The following is a 16,407-nucleotide window of genomic DNA, read 5'->3' as shown; positions in this document are numbered from 1 at the left end:
ATGGAATTTCCCAGTCAAGAATATTGGAATGGGTTGCCATTTCCTTTCCTAAGGGATCCCCCCAACCAGGGATTGAACCTGCGTCTCCTATGTCTCCTGCAGGCAGATTCTTTTCCCATTGAGCCATCAGGGAAGCTCATGTGGCCTTGGAGAGGTCATTTATTCCTCTAAGTATCAGTTTCTACATCTATTAAATGGGGAAAATAGCACCTCTTTGATAGAATATGTGATGAGGAGATATACACAAAAGAAAACCTGCTTAGCGTCTGACACATAATATGTGTTCAATAAGCGGTAGCTACTATAATTATCATATTAGTGGTGGTAACGCAGTAATGGTGGTACCTCAAGGTGTTGTGAACTCCAATGCTAAGAATTGGCTCTTGGAAATGGAATGGGAGGACAGTAATGCCAAGTGTCTCTTATATGCCGAAGGACTGAAAACAGACAGTGTTTGAGGCAGCTGAATTCAGCCCAGTGAGGAATGAATGAACTTTCTTTAATCACTATTGTATCTTGCCTCATAATGAGGGTAGCTGCAATCCTATTTCAAGGCTATTTCTAAGAAGAAATAGAGCCAAGGCTGACATCCTTAACTCTGCTCTCTCTGAGCCGGACTGCTCTGTATATGGCAGTGACCTTTACTTCCCTGGGTCACCTTGGAAAGGGATTTCACGGTAGCTGCTTCAGCAAACCTGAATCACTAGATCATGGGATGGATTTGTCTTCCTCCTATACCGAGACTAGATGTGGGGACCATGGAGGAGGCTGAGGCAGCAGCTCCACCCTCTTTCTGGGATGACCCTGCTCCCTCTTGCCCTAGTTCCCAGCTCCAGCAGGTGCCCCTGGAGGGCAACTTCCATCCATGCCCACAGAGTGCTCTGCCCTTCCAGTGCACCCCAGTCCCTTTCCTGGTCACTCACCCAGGCTAACTAACAAGGTGGCGTCCTCCATGAGGACAGCCTCCTGCTCCCACAAGCTTCTTTCATGGAGAGGGACTGGAAGCTTGCCGAGGGTCACTAGGAACCATTGCCCCGAGTGTCCATGTGGCCAGAGCAAGGGCACTGCACAACTGGTTCCTGTTTGCCAGAAGTGCCCTGGGCCATTCTGAGGTTGGGTGCTCAGCTATTTTTGGCAAGAATGAGTCCTATGCAAAAGGGACTTCCCCTTTTTTGCAGTGCAAAGCTACCAAATGCTGAGCAGTCAAGAGCATTTCTTATTCCCAGATTACCCTCTGAGCACCTCTCTGGCTGCCAGATTACCAAGATTGTCATAGCTTGATTCAATTTCTCAGCTCCAGACTCTAGCTAACCACACCAGGCTGGGTGGCCTCGGTCCTGAGAATGGCTCCCTGTGTCAGCTGCTTCCTGTTGGCTGTGCTGATTTCTGCCGGCTGTAAAGCCATCCCCTCCTCAGATCCGAAGTGCACTGAGGTGAGTCCAACTTATTTGTCTTTGTCCAGATTCAACTTTCTGGAAATGTTGAGATTCAGCATGCAGTTGTATCTGAGCTTTGGCATTCCAATATCCACTGTCTTTAAAAGGGCAATGCGGTGTGTAGAACTTTTTCTTTGCTGTGAAAAAGGAGCCAAAGAGCTCCGCTGGGGAGGTGCACTCACCGATTCCGAGTAGGAAGAGGTGAGAGTTGTTCTCCTCTGCACACAATTTCCCCCAAATAATCCCAGTTGGGTCATAAAAATGTCAACAGGTTCCCAGTGCAAAGAGCAGAGCTCCAAACCTGCTTCCTAGCATAAAGGGGCTGTTTGTCCAACCTCCCACCACAGGGCCACTTCCCCAAAGAGTCCTTCAGTTTCCTGGCATTCAGGATGGAGGTAAGTGAAGACCACCTGTGTCAGGCTTTAGAGAAGAGAAAGATCACTCTGAATGAACCTGGCTTTCTCCTCGAGTCAGACCCTCCACCTGTTTCACTAACCCATAGGAGTAACATTTGAGAGCAGGGCCAAATTGTACCTTCTGTTTGGACCACAGCAATGTTTATCGACCTGTGGGAAGTTCTTGGGGCTTCCCAAGTGGCTCAATGACAGAGAACCCGTCTGCCAATTCAGGAGACATAAGAGATGTGGGTTTGATTCTTGGGTTGGGAAGATCCCCTGGAGGAGGGCATGGCAACCCACTCCAGTATTCTTGCCTGGAGAAGCCCATGGACAGAGCAGCCTGCAGGCTACAGTCCATGGGTTTGCAGGAGTCGGGCATGACTGGAAGCAACTTAGCAATCACGCACGCAAAGGAAGTTCTTGGGCAGGGTGATGAGATAGAGAAAGAAAAAGGGATCATTTTCTTACCATCTTCCTCCTTTTACCTCTGATCCCATCAGGTATCCAGCCCCACATGGCCTGTCAGACAAGGGCTGTGGACAGGAAGGACCGTCAGTCTCGGTGGCTGAGTGGGCTGCTTTCCTAGTTTGGAGCTGAATGACCAAAAAAGAGGCAGGACTAGCTCAGTGGAGAAAGGCAGAGCTTAAGACCCAGGGTCAGGAGAATCAGGGAAAGTGGGGCAAGGACCTGCCAGCCAAGAGCAAGAACAGAAGCCAGGACTTTAAGAAGGCCTAGGAGCAGAAAGCAATAGGACCTTGTTAGTCTGGTGTGTGTATGATCAGAAGGTAAGTCATGTCCAACTCTTTACAACCCCATGGGCTGCCAGCCTCCTCTGTCCATGGAATTTTCCAGGAAAGAATACTGGAGTGGGTTGCCATTTCCTTCTCCAGGGGATATTCCTGACCCAGGGGTCAAACCTATGTCTCCTGCATCAGCAGGTGGATTCTTTACCCCGAGCCACCTGGGAAGCATTGTTGATCTGATATTGGGATGGAATCAGGATGCACACTCAGACCAAAAGGAAGTACAGTGCCCAGGAGAAATTGTTCCATCTGCCACAATAGTGCACCAGAGACCAGATGGCCCCAACAACAGGAACCTGCTTGGGTACAACTCTGCAGGCTAGCTCCAAGATCAAGGTGTCAGCAAGGTTGCCAAGGCCCCTTTCCTTGGCTTATTGACAGCCTTCTTCTCAGGCCCTGTCCTGAAAACAAGGGTTTAGTTCTGTTTTGAGTTCAGTAAACTTTTTACTGAAGTAAAATTTACATACAGAAGAGTCTACCACCCCTAAGGGCAGAGCTCAATGAGTTTTCACCAAGAGGACACATCCTTGTGAGCAGCCTGCAGAACAAAAAGCAGAACCTTCTCAGCACCTAAGAAGCCCTCTCGTGTCTCCTCCAGATCACCAGCCCCTCAGACCCTCCAGTAGTCTCACTTCTATCACCAAAAAGGGATTTTGCCTCTTTTTTGAGTTTTGTATACATGAGATCAGAGTACCTGGTCTGTACCTGGCTGATTTTGCTCGGTATCAAGCATATGAGATCTATCGACGATGTTCAGCCACCATGGGCTCGTTTCCATCACTGGTATTCTGTTGCGTTACTGTTGTTTGCTGGGTCATGTCTGACTTTCTTGTGACCCCATGGACTGTAGCCCACCAGGCTCCTCTGTCCATGGGATTATCCAGGCAAGCATATTGGAGTGGGTTGCCACGCCCTCCTCCAGGGGATCTTCCCAACCCAGGGATAGAACCCATCATCTGCATTTCCTGCATTGGCAGGCAGATTCTTTGGAAGCTCCACATTCTTATCTAGGTCTTCAGTAAATAAATGAACAAATACTTATTAGGTATATGTCAGGGAGTAGATGTATTTCATCATAGGGTACACATATATTTGGTAAATATTGCCAGTTTTCAATGTGTTGGTATCCATTTATTCTCACCAGCAGTGGATATGCGTTCTGGTTGCCCCAATGCCTCACTAACATTTGCTATTGTTTGTTTAAGAACATTAGCTATTCTGATGGATGAGTAGGGGCATTTCACTGTGCCCCTGATAATTATTTTCCTGATAATTAAATTGAGTATATTTGTGTATTTGTGTGTGTGTGTGTGTGTGCGTGTAAGTGCCTTTTCCAGTCTTTGGCCCATTTTTTCTTAGACTGTTCACGGGTTTTTGGTTGGTTTTTTTTTTTTTTTTTTTTGGTAGTGGTTCTTTATGTATTCTGGATACAGTTTCTTTATCAGATTGCAAATATCTTCTCCTACTCTGTGGCTTGCCTTTTCATTCTAAGTATTTTTTTAAAAACAGAAGTCCTTAATTTTAACATAGCTTGATTTATCATTTTTCTTTTATTTATTTTAAGTGAAATGTCTATTTTGTTTAAGAAATTTTTGCCAGCCCAAAGCAGTGACAATATTATCCTATATCTTCTTTTGGATGTTTTATCATTTTGTATGTATTTCTAAGTTTCACATGTAAATTTACAGTCCATCTGGAATTATTTATTATTATTTCTTTTGCATGTGATGTAAAAGAGAATTTTTAAATGAATTAAAGATGAATTTTTAAATAAAACTTTTTGTTTGAAAAAAATGTCAAACCTTGAAAAATTCTGAAATATTCTCAAAATATTATAACGAATGCCAATAAATACTCCACACAGAATCTTCCATGTTTAAATGGAATGTATGTATGGATGTGTGTGTATCGCAATAAAATGAGATCTATGACCAAGCTTTTGAAGGTTGGTAAATACGCAAACCGTAGCTGGAATTCAGCCTTCTGTGATTTGGATTCAGGTGATATTTTAGATGTGTTCTTGAATCATTGCTGGTGAATATAGGGATGCCTGCTCCTTTCAGATGACTATTTGTCACTGTACAGTCACTAAGTCATATCCAACTTTTTGCGACACCATGTACTGTAGCACACCAGGCTTCCTGTCCTTCACCATCTCCCAGAGTTTTCTCAAACTCATATCCATTGAGTCAGTGATGCCATCCAAACCATCTCATCCTCTGTCGTCCCCTTCTCCTCCTGCCCTCAATCTTTCCCAGCATCAGGGTCTTTTCCAATGAGTCAGCTCTTGGAATCAGGTGGCCAAAGTATTGGAGCTCTAGAATCAGTCCTTCCAATGAACATTCAGGGTTGATTTCCCAGATGACTATTCAGTCCCCTCAAACCCACAGTAGGAGACAATCCTTCATGTCCAGGTATGGGGGAAAGTGCTTAGTAAAGCTCTGTTTTAAGAGAACTCCAAGTTCATGATACAGGGGCTTCCCATAACTCTAGACAATGACAATGATGTTTCAATGATCCAGGGAAATGCTGACTTTTCTTGTGGGCGCTTGATGTATATTACCTCGTTAATCCTCAGAGCTGGTCTACCAAGAGAGGTTATTGTCCTCAATCCATAGCTGAGCAAAACAGGAGGCTCAGAGAACACAGCTTGGTAGTTGAGAGCTGGGATGTGAACCCAGGCAGTCTGCCTCAAGACAAACAGAAAGTGAACTTCTTTTAATCTGAGTGCCCTTTGCCTGGAGTCAGATTGACAATAGAATTTTAGGGATGTGACCTCTTCAGAGTGTTTATTTGCAGAGAGTAACTGTTACTCTGGGATTTGACTCAGTCAAATTGCTGTCTCTGGATAGAGAGAAGTGATAAGCAAGGGAAGGTTGGAGTTCAGTGTCCCAGATTCCCCATGTCTGGGGGAGCTGGCTGCTGCTGCAGGTGCCAAGTGCAGAGGAGGCAGCCAAACACAGGGGAATCAGTGCGTGTGTGAAACTCAGAGAATCTGAAGTCAGAAATGATCTCAGCACTTGTGAGGAGAGAAATACTGTGGGGTGGGAGGGAGTCAGAGATACAGCAGGAAGAAGCAAAATAAGATCATGATTGAAAAAATGCAAATGAGTACCTGGAGGGAAAAGGGATTGCAGACACAGATGGAGCACTTGGGCGCCCCGCTCTGTGTAATGGCACCACTCTGTGTAATGGCACCACTCTGAGGTGGAGCTGGAGACAAAGGGATGGGCGTGGGTCCCAGTGCAAATGCCCGTGACTGGAATAGAGGTGGGCATGGGTCAGTTGTCCTGAATACCATGGGGCTTTGCCTCAGCCCTGCGTAAGTTCACATCCAGAAGGGTCCAGACTGCAGTGGAATGGCCAAAGCAGAAGAGTGAGAAACTGACCCGGGACTGAGGTCTAGCAACAAAGTCTGGGTTTATAGGAAGTGGTCACGTGGGGCTCAAAGAAACCAAAGGGGCTGCAAAAGCAGTGGTGGGTATCTGCCTAGAAAAGCAACTGAACATGTGGTCCTCACAGGTGACCCAGCCCTGAGCACAGGGGCAGTGACCACATAGCTGGGACACAGGATTTCTCTTCTACACCCCACCCTTTCAGGTTCCTTTCTAGTATCAGTCTGCTGCCCAGGAATCCTGTGCTATGCTATGGGAGCTCACTGTGAGGAAGTTTCGCTGTGAAAACTGTCAGCGAGAAAGACACAATCTCACTGATACAGTTTTACAAAAAGTGTATAACCTGAATCAAATCATGAGGAAACAAACCACAGAGAAGGAACATTCTGCAAACTACTAGCCAGAATTCTTTAAAAAATTAATCAGTGTCAGTAGAGATCATGAAAGGCTGAAGAATCTGCTCAGATTAAAGGAGACAGAAGAGATGTGGAAATGAGAGACAATGATTGAACAGAAATGTGATGTAAAAGCCATGGTGAGGAACCCAGAATAGTCTCTGAAATGCGCTTGGTTTTCAAATTTTCTTATGAGTTCTTATCATTTGCCTCATTCCTTAGGAATCAAGGGCAGATAATTCATTGCAGTTTACCTAACTAGAGATTATTGAATGTTACAACCCAGGCTCCCAGTGAGCTTCTCAGTCCTCCTGGGAAGGGTTGTGCCCTGGCTCTCGGGTTTTCACTGGGTTGAAACTGAGCTATTCCTTTCCATTTGCTAGGTCAGTGGTTCAGGAGAGCTTATATCCCTTTCAACTTTTGGGATCACATTAACGCAGTGAAGTGCTTAGTGAAGCATTCAAGAGGAGTAATTTAGTTGTCACAGAAATGCATATATTCTGGAAAAGGAGGGAATTGCCAATGCCGAGCCTTTTACTGCAGGGCCAGAACAGAGCAAGACCAACTGAGGGAAGGCCCCATTTCTCCATGTATTTACGACGTCAGTGATGCCAGAGATCAGAAAAGAAAAATGGGTCTCCTCAAAGCCAATCTGAACCTCAGAAGGTGTACATACATCTTCTCCCTGGGTCTTCTCTCTTCATGGGGACCAAGAGGGATCTCACAGCGTGTGTTTTCCCTCACCAGTTAGTCAAATATATTTGAAAGGCCAAGTGTGCATTTCAAGGGCATTCTGTGGATTTGTGGCAGTGCCTGAAGGACTTTTGGTCTATGAAACAATTACGGATGACAAGGGATTATAAATATGGCATTTTCATTGGTGACTTTGTAACATTGTCACAACATAGAAGAAAACTGGACTTCTTTGGTAGCTCAGACGGTAAAGAATCTGCCTGCAATGCAGGAGACCGGGGTTTGACCCCTGGGTCAGAAAGATCCCCTGGAGAAAGGTATGGCAACCCACTCCAGTATTCTTGCCTCAAAAATTCCATGGACAGAGGAGCCTGGTTGGCTACAGTCCATGGGGTCACAAAGAGTCGGACACAACTGAGTGACTAACACTTTCATGTAGAAGAAAACCAGTGATTTCCTGTAAATGAGCATTCTCAGTTTTGCTTTAAAAAAGGGGCCTGGCTAAGCAGAAGTCGGAGAGTGAGTAAGGCAAAAAGCAATTAAAATGGCGACACCTCTAAATCAAAGCACTTCAGGGTAAAGGCAGATGTGTCCCATCTTCTGTGTGCAGTTAAGCAGACTCGTTTGCAACTAAGCATGAGGAAAGCTGCTGATGCAGATTTCAGTGGGGCAGGCCATTCCCTCTCTGGGGCAGTCTCAGTGGGGCCTCTGGTGAGGACACCACGTGGCCTGGAGAAAGTAGTGCCTGAAAGGTGTGAGGAAATCACATGGAGCCTGAGATGAGCTGAGAGATGGCCCGTGGTCCTGGAATGTCTATCTTCTTTGTGTCTCCAAGTTGTACTTCTCATGGAGAAGCATTTCTTTCTTTCCCTGGAGCCTCCCCATGCAATATATACCCCACCAGACTTTCAGACCTGTCCCACCACCCTTTATCCTAAGGCATCAGCCAAATAAATTTATGAGCCCATAATTCTAAGGGCCTCTAAAGAACCCCTTCACATTTTTACCTGCTTAGTCCAAGATCTGTAACTTGAGTCAGCACATCTAGCAAGCAGTAAGCAGCAGATGTGAGAACACCTGACTCTCACATTAGCATGTGGGACCCAGCATGAGGAAGTCCTCTGAATTTACGTGCAGAGCTGTGCCCTATGCTGGGTCTGGTATCAGCAGCCTGCAGTTCAGGGAGCCTAAACTGAGTCATACTTCAAGATTATAAGACCTTATGACCTAAGGTCTGTGCCATGCTGCTAGTTCTTTTCTTTTTAAAACATTAAGAAAATTTCTAAATATATACAAAAATGGTTAGTTATAGGGAACCTTGTGAATAGGCTCGCTCCACCTTCAGCAACCACCAACATTTTGGCTACTAATTTCCTCCATCCACTCTCTCCTTTTTTGCCAAAGTATTTCAAAGCAAATCTCCACCATCATGTCATTTTGCCTCTAAAACCTTCAAAAAGTAACTCAAAATAAGAACATCTCTCCTACATAATTACAAGGTCATTATCATTAACAAAATTCGCAGTTCTTTAATATTCTATAATGTCCTGTCCTCATTTGAAATTCCCTGACAATGTTTTCCCAAATGACTTATTTGAATCAGAATCTAAAGGAGTGCCGGAAGTGAAGAAAGTATTACTCACTCAATCGTGTCATTTCAGCTCCATAGACTGTAGCCTGCCAGGCTCCTCAGTCCAGGGATTCTCCAGGCAAGAATACTGCAGTGGGTTGCCATTTCCTTTTCCAGGAGATCTTCCCCACCCAGGAAGATCACCCAGGAACCCACATCTCTTATGTCTCCTGCATTTGCAGGTGGATTCTTTCCCACTAGTGCCACCTGGGAAGCTCCGTACTTCAAGCTGCATCACATCACAAAGTGTGCAATATCTGGTTGTCTTCTTTTGTTGACACTAGAGTTGATGTATTTGTTTCAAAATGAAGGAAAAAAAAGACATTTTTATGCACCCAAAATCAAAACTATAAAATTACGTTTAGAAAAGGCTTGTTTTTATCACCACACGTCAATATGCTTCCTTCCCTTCCCTTAAATATAGCCAGTTTAGGGTTCACCTCCCCCGTTTCTTTTTGTAAACATAAGAAAATGCACACGTACTTTCCCTAGGTATCACACGGTATACTACGTATTATATGCACCATATACTAACAGATGTCTACATCTTGATTTTTTCACTTTACAATTAACCTGCATATCACTCCATTATGATTATATATGAAGATTGTACTTAGTCCTTTTTTAGCTACACAGGGTTCCGTTTTGTGAATGTACATATTTCAACTGGCCTATATGGATAGATAATCTGGTTCTTGCCAACCTTTTGCTATTGTAAAAAATACCACAATGAATAATGTTATGCATAGTCATTTTGTGCTTTTCCAAGTATTTTATTTGGTGAAGATTCCTAGAAGTGAGACCTCTGCCCAAAGGATAAAACCTGTTGTTTTACTAGAAAGCCAGTAAATACACTGCCTGATATTGGCTCACACTGTTCTCTTCTCAGAAAGAAGGCAACAGGACATACAACTGTGAAAATTTAGGTCTCAGAGAAATTCCTGACACTCTACCAAACACAACAGAAGTTCTGGAATTCAGCTTCAACTTCTTGCCTACAATTCAAAATACAACCTTCAGCAGGCTCATAAATCTTATCTTTTTGGATTTGACCAGGTTTGTATCTGAGTTTTTTGTGTTTGCTTGATGTTTTACTTAGGTCAAAACACAATATGCATTCAAACTGTTTCCAGGACCTTCCTTTGGGGAGCAGGACAACCTGCTTATTCTGCGTGTTTACCCCTTCCCATGAAATATTTTTACACAGGTGAAATATAATTTAAATAAGCACCAATCAGTGGGGAGGAAAGTGGCTTATTCTCAAAATAGATTGTGTCTGCAGTGCTGTTTAAGAAGGTCGAAGGAATATCAATACCACAACTGAAAATAATCTTGTACTAAATCAGATGTCACATCAGACTATATTTTAGGAGAGTTGATTATGAATGGGTGTGACATGTTAAGAAAAAAGTTAGAGGAGATATATATACCGTCTACTAACTTTTTTCATGAAAATTGGTTTTAGAGGCAGGATGAAGATTCTAAATGCTGACCCAGGGCTTCTGAGCCAGCGGGCAGAAGTGCCAGAAGAAAATAAAGGGATAGAGCAAGAGAGAAATGCAGCTGGGGTGTGTGTGTATGTGTGTAAGTTGGGGGAGGGCTCCGTATGTGGATGGAGCCTGCTACTCTTGCCCAAGTTCCATTTCTTCTACCTTGGTCCTTCAACTGAAGCTTCTGCAGAGCAGGAGCATATTCACATCCTTTGCTGCTGTTCAGTCACTAAGTTATGTCCAACTCTTTTGTGACCCCATGGACTGTAGCCCACCAGGCTCCTCTGTCCGAGGAACTTCCCAGGCAAGAATACTGGAGTGGGTTGCCATTTCCTCCTCCAGGGGATCTTCCCCACCCAGGGATCGAACCCGTGTCTCCTGACTCTTTTGCACTGCAGGTGGATTCTTTACCACTGATCCACCAGGAAAGTCCTTTCACATCCATAAGACTATACAGTCACATCCGCATGACCGCTACTGGGCGGCAGGCATGGTAAATGCTGCCATTCCACCCGCGTTAGATGGGAAAACAGAGGCTCAAGGAGATTTTGCGAGCCTGCTTAAATTCACACAGGAAGGAAACTGGGACTTTTGCTCTCCTGACTCCCAGTCCAGAATTTACTTTCTCTTTTAATATTTCTCATTCTCACATGAGAAGAGTTTGACTTTTTAAGAAGTATTAGGCCAGGATAGCTTTCATAACTAGACGACTCTCAGTTTCCTCTTCTGCTATTTTCAAAAAGTGATAAAAATGGGACCTCATACTTTCTAAGGTCCTCCTCCCTCTGCTCCCCTCCCCACCCTGTACCTGGCTACAAATGAGGCACTGTTTTCATGACCTTACACAGTTGCTGTTTCCTTAGCTTTACCAGTTTGCTTTCTTTGCCCTTTGCTCATTCTTCTGTCTTGCTTTTCAGAGCTTCCTCTCTGGAATTCTTTTCCTTTTTAGACATTTCACTTCTTTGGTTACTGTCTGTTATCAGTCAACTTCCTCAGTTCTTTATTTTCTGAAAATATTTTTATTTCACTCTGATTCTTGCAAGATAACGTTTTCTGGCCTATGTCATCGCTCTCTGGCAACTGTCTAGGCTGACCGTAGTTTTGTTCTCAGCCCTTCAAGATTATCATTCCAGGCTCCCATTGTTGCTGCTGGGAGGTCATCTATCTGTCCAGTCATTGTTCATATGTTGAATATCTGTCTTTTCTTCTCTGGATATTCTCAATAGCTTCTCTTTGTCCTTGGAATTCTACAATATCACAGTGACGTGTTGTGTAGATTGTCAGGCTCCTTGAATCTGAGTTTGGTGTCTTTCATCAGTTTTAAAATATTCTAGCCACTATCCATTTGAACTCTGGTTTGCTCCCACTCACCCTTGTATCATCTTTGGATCTCTGATTAGACTTATATTGCATCATCTTAACTGTCTTTTATATATCTTAGTATCTCTTTATTGTTTTCTAACTCATTTTTTTTTTAATTTTGGCTACTTCTAGTCCATTAATATCCTCTTTAGCTGTGTTTAATCTCTTGTATAAGCTATCCATTGGTTTTCTAATTTCAATTATTAACTTTTCTCATTTTAATATCATTTACTTTTTATTTTACAAATATAGGAGGTCAGTTTTAATATTTTTTCATTTATCGTACTTTTGGTTCTTACTATTTCCTTTAAGCATATCAAGCATGTTTGACATAGTGTATTTATAATGATATGATAATACATATAAGCTTTATCATCTATTCTTTAACAGATCAGATCAGTCGCTCAGTCGTGTTCGACTCTTTGCGACCCCATGAATTGCAGCACGCCAGGCCTCCCTGTCCATCACCAACTCCCGGAGTTCACTCAGACTCACGTCCATTGAGTCAGTGATGCCACCCAGCCATCTCATCCTCTGTCATCCCCTTCTCCTCTTGCCCCCAATTCCTCCCAGCATCAGAGTCTTTTCCAATGAGTCAACTCTTCGCATGAGGTGGCCAAAGTACTGGAGTTTCAGCTTTAGCATCATTCCTTCCAAAGAAATCCCAGGGCTGATCTCCTTCACAATGGACTGCTTGGATCTCCTTGCAGTCCAAGGGACTCTCAAGAGTCTTCTCCAACACCACAGTTCAAAAGCATCAATTCTTCGGTGCTCAGCCTTCTTCACAGTCCAACTCTCACATCCATACATGACCACAGGAAAAACCATAGCCTTGACTAGACGAACCTTTGTTGGCAAAGTAATGTCTCTGCTTTTGAATGTGCTATCTATTCTTTATACATCTTATACATATATTGCATACACACACACACATATATATGTATACTTTATCAGATATATCTGATAACTCTGGCATCTGCTGCCTTTTTAAATCTGATTCTGTAGAGCTTTTTTTTTTGGCTGACTTTGGCTAGTGTGTTTTCCTTATGTGTTTAGTTAATTTTTATTTTGAGAATTTTTTTTTTTTTTTTAATTATTTATGCTTTATTTTAGCCATTCTAGGGCCTCCTTAGTTTTTTTTTTTTTTTTTTTTTTAATTTCAGATATACACATGCTTAGAACTTTGTATAAATCTTTCTTTAAAATGTTTCCTTGAACTAGATAATACCAATGAACTATTAATATTGGTATGTGTGACGATGGCATCATGCCTAAAGAAAATAAGCCTTTTATTTTTTTGAAATGCATACTGAAATATGTATAGACACCTAGGATTTGACTTAATTTAAGAGAGAGAAGTAGGTATAGAAGAAGAAATGACTACGGCAAAATGATGAGAACTGTGTGATACATATATATGGAAATTCACTGTATTATTCCCTTTACTTTTATGTAAAGTGGAATGGTTTTTATGTAAATCTTTTCACCTGCTCGTTACCTGAAATCACTACCATTTTGGAACTGTTTTAAGCTAAATCATCCATTTGGGTTTCTGTGGGGAAGTCCACAGAGACAGTGCAAACTCAGGCTAGAGTTTTCATAGGTGGAAGCTGGTGGTGGTTAGAGAATCTCAGAGGATGCTTTTCTTGTTGTTCTTCCTGTTTTTCTACCCAGAAGCAAGGTAAAGATAAACATAGATCCTCAAAGTCTCCCTCGGTGAGTTTTCTTTTTTAAGTTCACCCACTGAAAGGATCCCTTGAGGGTCTTGGTAGTCTTCAGGTTTTTGAAAAGACCTCCTATTCTTAGCCCAAAGCTTTGTCTCCTGCCACTGGGCTGTGCGGCTCATTAAAATCTGGACTCTAGGCCACCAAGGATCAGCAGATATTGACAGATACGACACAGCTAGCTCCAGAATTTGGTCCTATGGTTTCAAGCTTCCTTTTGACACTGCATCTCTAAACCATTCACTTACTGACCTCCAGGGGAGCTCTGTGTGTGTCTGTGTGTGGGTGTATAGTGCAGTATTTTGAGGTATAATATCAGGATGAGTTTTCTCTGAACCTCGAGTTCCATTTTCATCATTTGAATCACAACCATTCTACAAAGCAATCATTGTTTGCTATACTTTATAGAAGAAAAAACAGAGGTTGAGAAAAGTTGTGACTTGCCCAGGATGGCATAGATAACATATTTTATATATCATGTTATACATTATGTATTTTATGACATATTTTATATTACTTGTAACAGTAAATAATAGTTTGATTTTGTCTACAAACTACTAATTGTTCCAAACACAAATCTCTGAGAATTCAACTTAAAATAGAATTTTTCTCTTTTCCTTAATTAATTCTTCTTAAACACTCTTATCTTTTTAAGGTGCCAGATTAACTGGGTACATGAAGACACTTTTCAAAGCCATCATCAACTGAACACCATTGTGTTAACTGGAAATCCCCTGATATTCATGGCAGAAACATCACTTACCGGGCCCAAGTTCCTGAAGCATCTTTTCTTAACCCAAACAGGAATATCCAATCTCGAGTTTATCCCAGTGCACAACCTGGAAAATTTGGAAAGTTTGCATCTTGGAAGCAACCATATTTCCTCCATTAATCTCCCAGAAAACTTCCCAACACAGAATCTGAAAGTCCTGGATTTTCAGAATAATGCTATACACTACATCTCTAGAAAAGACACCAATTCTCTGGAACAGGCCACCAACCTAAGCCTTAACTTCAACGGCAATGACATTAAAGGCATTGAACCCGGGGCTTTCAATTCAAAGATCTTTCAAAGTTTGAAATTTGGAGGGTCTCTCAACTTATTTATTATATTTAAAGGTCTACAGAACTCTACTCTTCAGTCTCTTTGGCTGGGGACATTTGAGGACACTGATGACCAATATCTCACTTCAGCCACATTTGAGGGACTTTGTGACATGTCTGTTGAGAGCATCAACTTACAAAAGCACCGTTTCTCTGACTTATCATCGTCCACATTTCGGTGCTTCACTCGAGTCCAGGAGTTGGATCTGACAGCAGCTCACTTGAATGGATTGCCTTCTGGGATTGAGGGTATGAACTCTCTCAAGAAATTAGTTCTCAATGCAAATAGTTTTGATCAATTGTGTCAAATCAGTGCTGCCAGTTTCCCGTCCCTTAGGGACCTTTATATCAAAGGCAACATGAGGAAACTTGACCTCGGCACTAGATGTTTAGAAAAACTAGAAAATCTTCAGAAACTTGATTTAAGCCACAGTGATATTGAGGCTTCTGACTGTTGCAATCTGCAACTCAAAAACCTGCGCCATCTGCAATACTTAAACCTGAGCTACAATGAGCCCCTTGGTCTCGAGGATCAGGCGTTCAAAGAATGCCCTCAGCTAGAACTCCTGGATTTGGCATTTACCCACCTAAGTGTTAAGGCTCCACACAGCCCTTTTCAAAACCTCCATCTCCTGCGGGTTCTGAATCTCTCTCACTGCCTCCTTGATACCAGCAATCAGCACCTCCTAGCAGGCCTGCGGGATCTCCGGCATCTGAATTTACAAGGGAATTCCTTTCAAGATGGGAGCATCTCAAAGACCAACCTACTTCAGATGGTAGGCAGCTTGGAGATTCTGATTTTATCCTCCTGTAATCTCCTCTCCATAGACCAGCAAGCATTCCACGGCCTTAGGAATGTGAACCACTTAGACTTGAGCCACAACAGCCTGACAGGAGACAGCATGGACGCTCTTAGCCATCTTAAGGGGCTCTACCTCAATATGGCCTCCAATAACATTCGCATCATCCCACCTCATCTCCTCCCTGCCTTGTCTCAGCAGAGCATCATCAATTTAAGTCACAATCCCCTGGACTGCACTTGCTCAAATATTCATTTCATAACATGGTACAAAGAAAATCTACATAAACTTGAGGACTCGGAGGAGACTATGTGTGCAAATCCCCCATCTTTAAGGGGAGTGAAACTGTCCGACGTCAAACTGCACTGTGGGATTACGGGCGTGGGCATTTTCTTTATTGTAGTATTTGTATTCTTGCTCATCCTTCTGCTCATTTTTTCAGTTAAATTTATTCTTAGGTGGAAATACCAGCACATTTAGTGCTGAAGGTTTCTGGAGAGGGAAAATAAATATGCTTAGCAAAATTGCCCTTGGTAAAGAAACTGTTGTCTGTTAGTGACCAGGTTTTTCTGACTGGTTCCTGGGATTGGGTAGGGATTCACTGTACTTTTTGGAGTCCCAGAGCTGATGAGCCTCCCAGGAAGGTAAACTGACTAGGGCCAGAGGGTCAGATGCAGCTATGAGAGACACAGAGCCTTTTGCTCATGTGGAAGGTGGGTAGAAGTTGAGGGGAATCAGTGGTAGGGAAAGGCCAGGAGACTATTAGGAGGTCATCACTTCCACTCATGAGCATCCCCGGAGGCACCTCCTACCTTGACCCTCCCACATCTCTCTCTCCTGCAGCTCTGGCATTGTGCTTGGGTCTGAGTTCTCAGTAATATAGCCATTTGGGAAACAAGTTGGGGATAAAGTCTCAAAGTATATCTTAAATGAAAAAGAGAAAACACAATGAATTTAAAAGAAGAGGCTGAGAAATGAATCTTACCATCAAACTGACTTCATTAATTTCTTTAATCCTTAAATCTCCAAGGATTCTACAATGCCACCATGGTACAAATAGCTCCAAGGAAAAAGAAAAAAAAGACACCCTCACCAAGATGCCCCTCCCCCAAGGTTGAGATGTTCTGCACAACGAATACCCTCATTTCAGAACCAAGGAGGCTTTTTTTTGTTGTTT

At 42.9% G+C, this 16,407-nt stretch overlaps 1 protein-coding gene across 1 annotated transcript; it reads left to right on the top strand.

Moving 5' to 3' along the window:
• Positions 1–1,167: 1,167 nt before the first annotated feature.
• On the top strand, positions 1,168–15,754 carry CD180 (CD180 molecule). The gene is made up of 3 exons (XM_086362031.1): positions 1,168–1,433; positions 9,640–9,806; positions 13,982–15,754. Exons 1-3 carry the CDS (start codon positions 1,344–1,346, stop codon positions 15,708–15,710), a joined length of 1,986 nt encoding a protein of 661 aa, XP_086218157.1. The 5' UTR covers positions 1,168–1,343; the 3' UTR covers positions 15,711–15,754.
• The last annotated feature ends 653 nt before the right edge of the window (positions 15,755–16,407 follow it).

The sequence above is a fragment of the Bos grunniens genome, chromosome 20, assembly GCF_055505025.1.
Source record: "Bos grunniens cultivar Pamir isolate PY7600 chromosome 20, Bosgru_T2T1.0, whole genome shotgun sequence".
Taxonomy (NCBI): domain Eukaryota; kingdom Metazoa; phylum Chordata; class Mammalia; order Artiodactyla; family Bovidae; genus Bos; species Bos grunniens.
The sequence above is the reverse complement of the archived record's forward strand: the minus strand, read 5'-3'. Positions and strand labels throughout refer to the sequence as shown.

Excerpts from the sequence above, each read along its gene's own strand:
- CD180 (XM_086362031.1), top strand. The coding sequence starts at position 1,344 with ATGGCTCCCTGTGTCAGCTGCTTCCTGTTGGCTGTGCTGATTTCTGCC. Across the intron at positions 1,434-9,639 it reads CAGATCCGAAGTGCACTGAG|AAAGAAGGCAACAGGACATA; the intron begins GTGAGTCCAACT and ends TTCTCTTCTCAG. Across the intron at positions 9,807-13,981 it reads ATCTTTTTGGATTTGACCAG|GTGCCAGATTAACTGGGTAC; the intron begins GTTTGTATCTGA and ends TATCTTTTTAAG.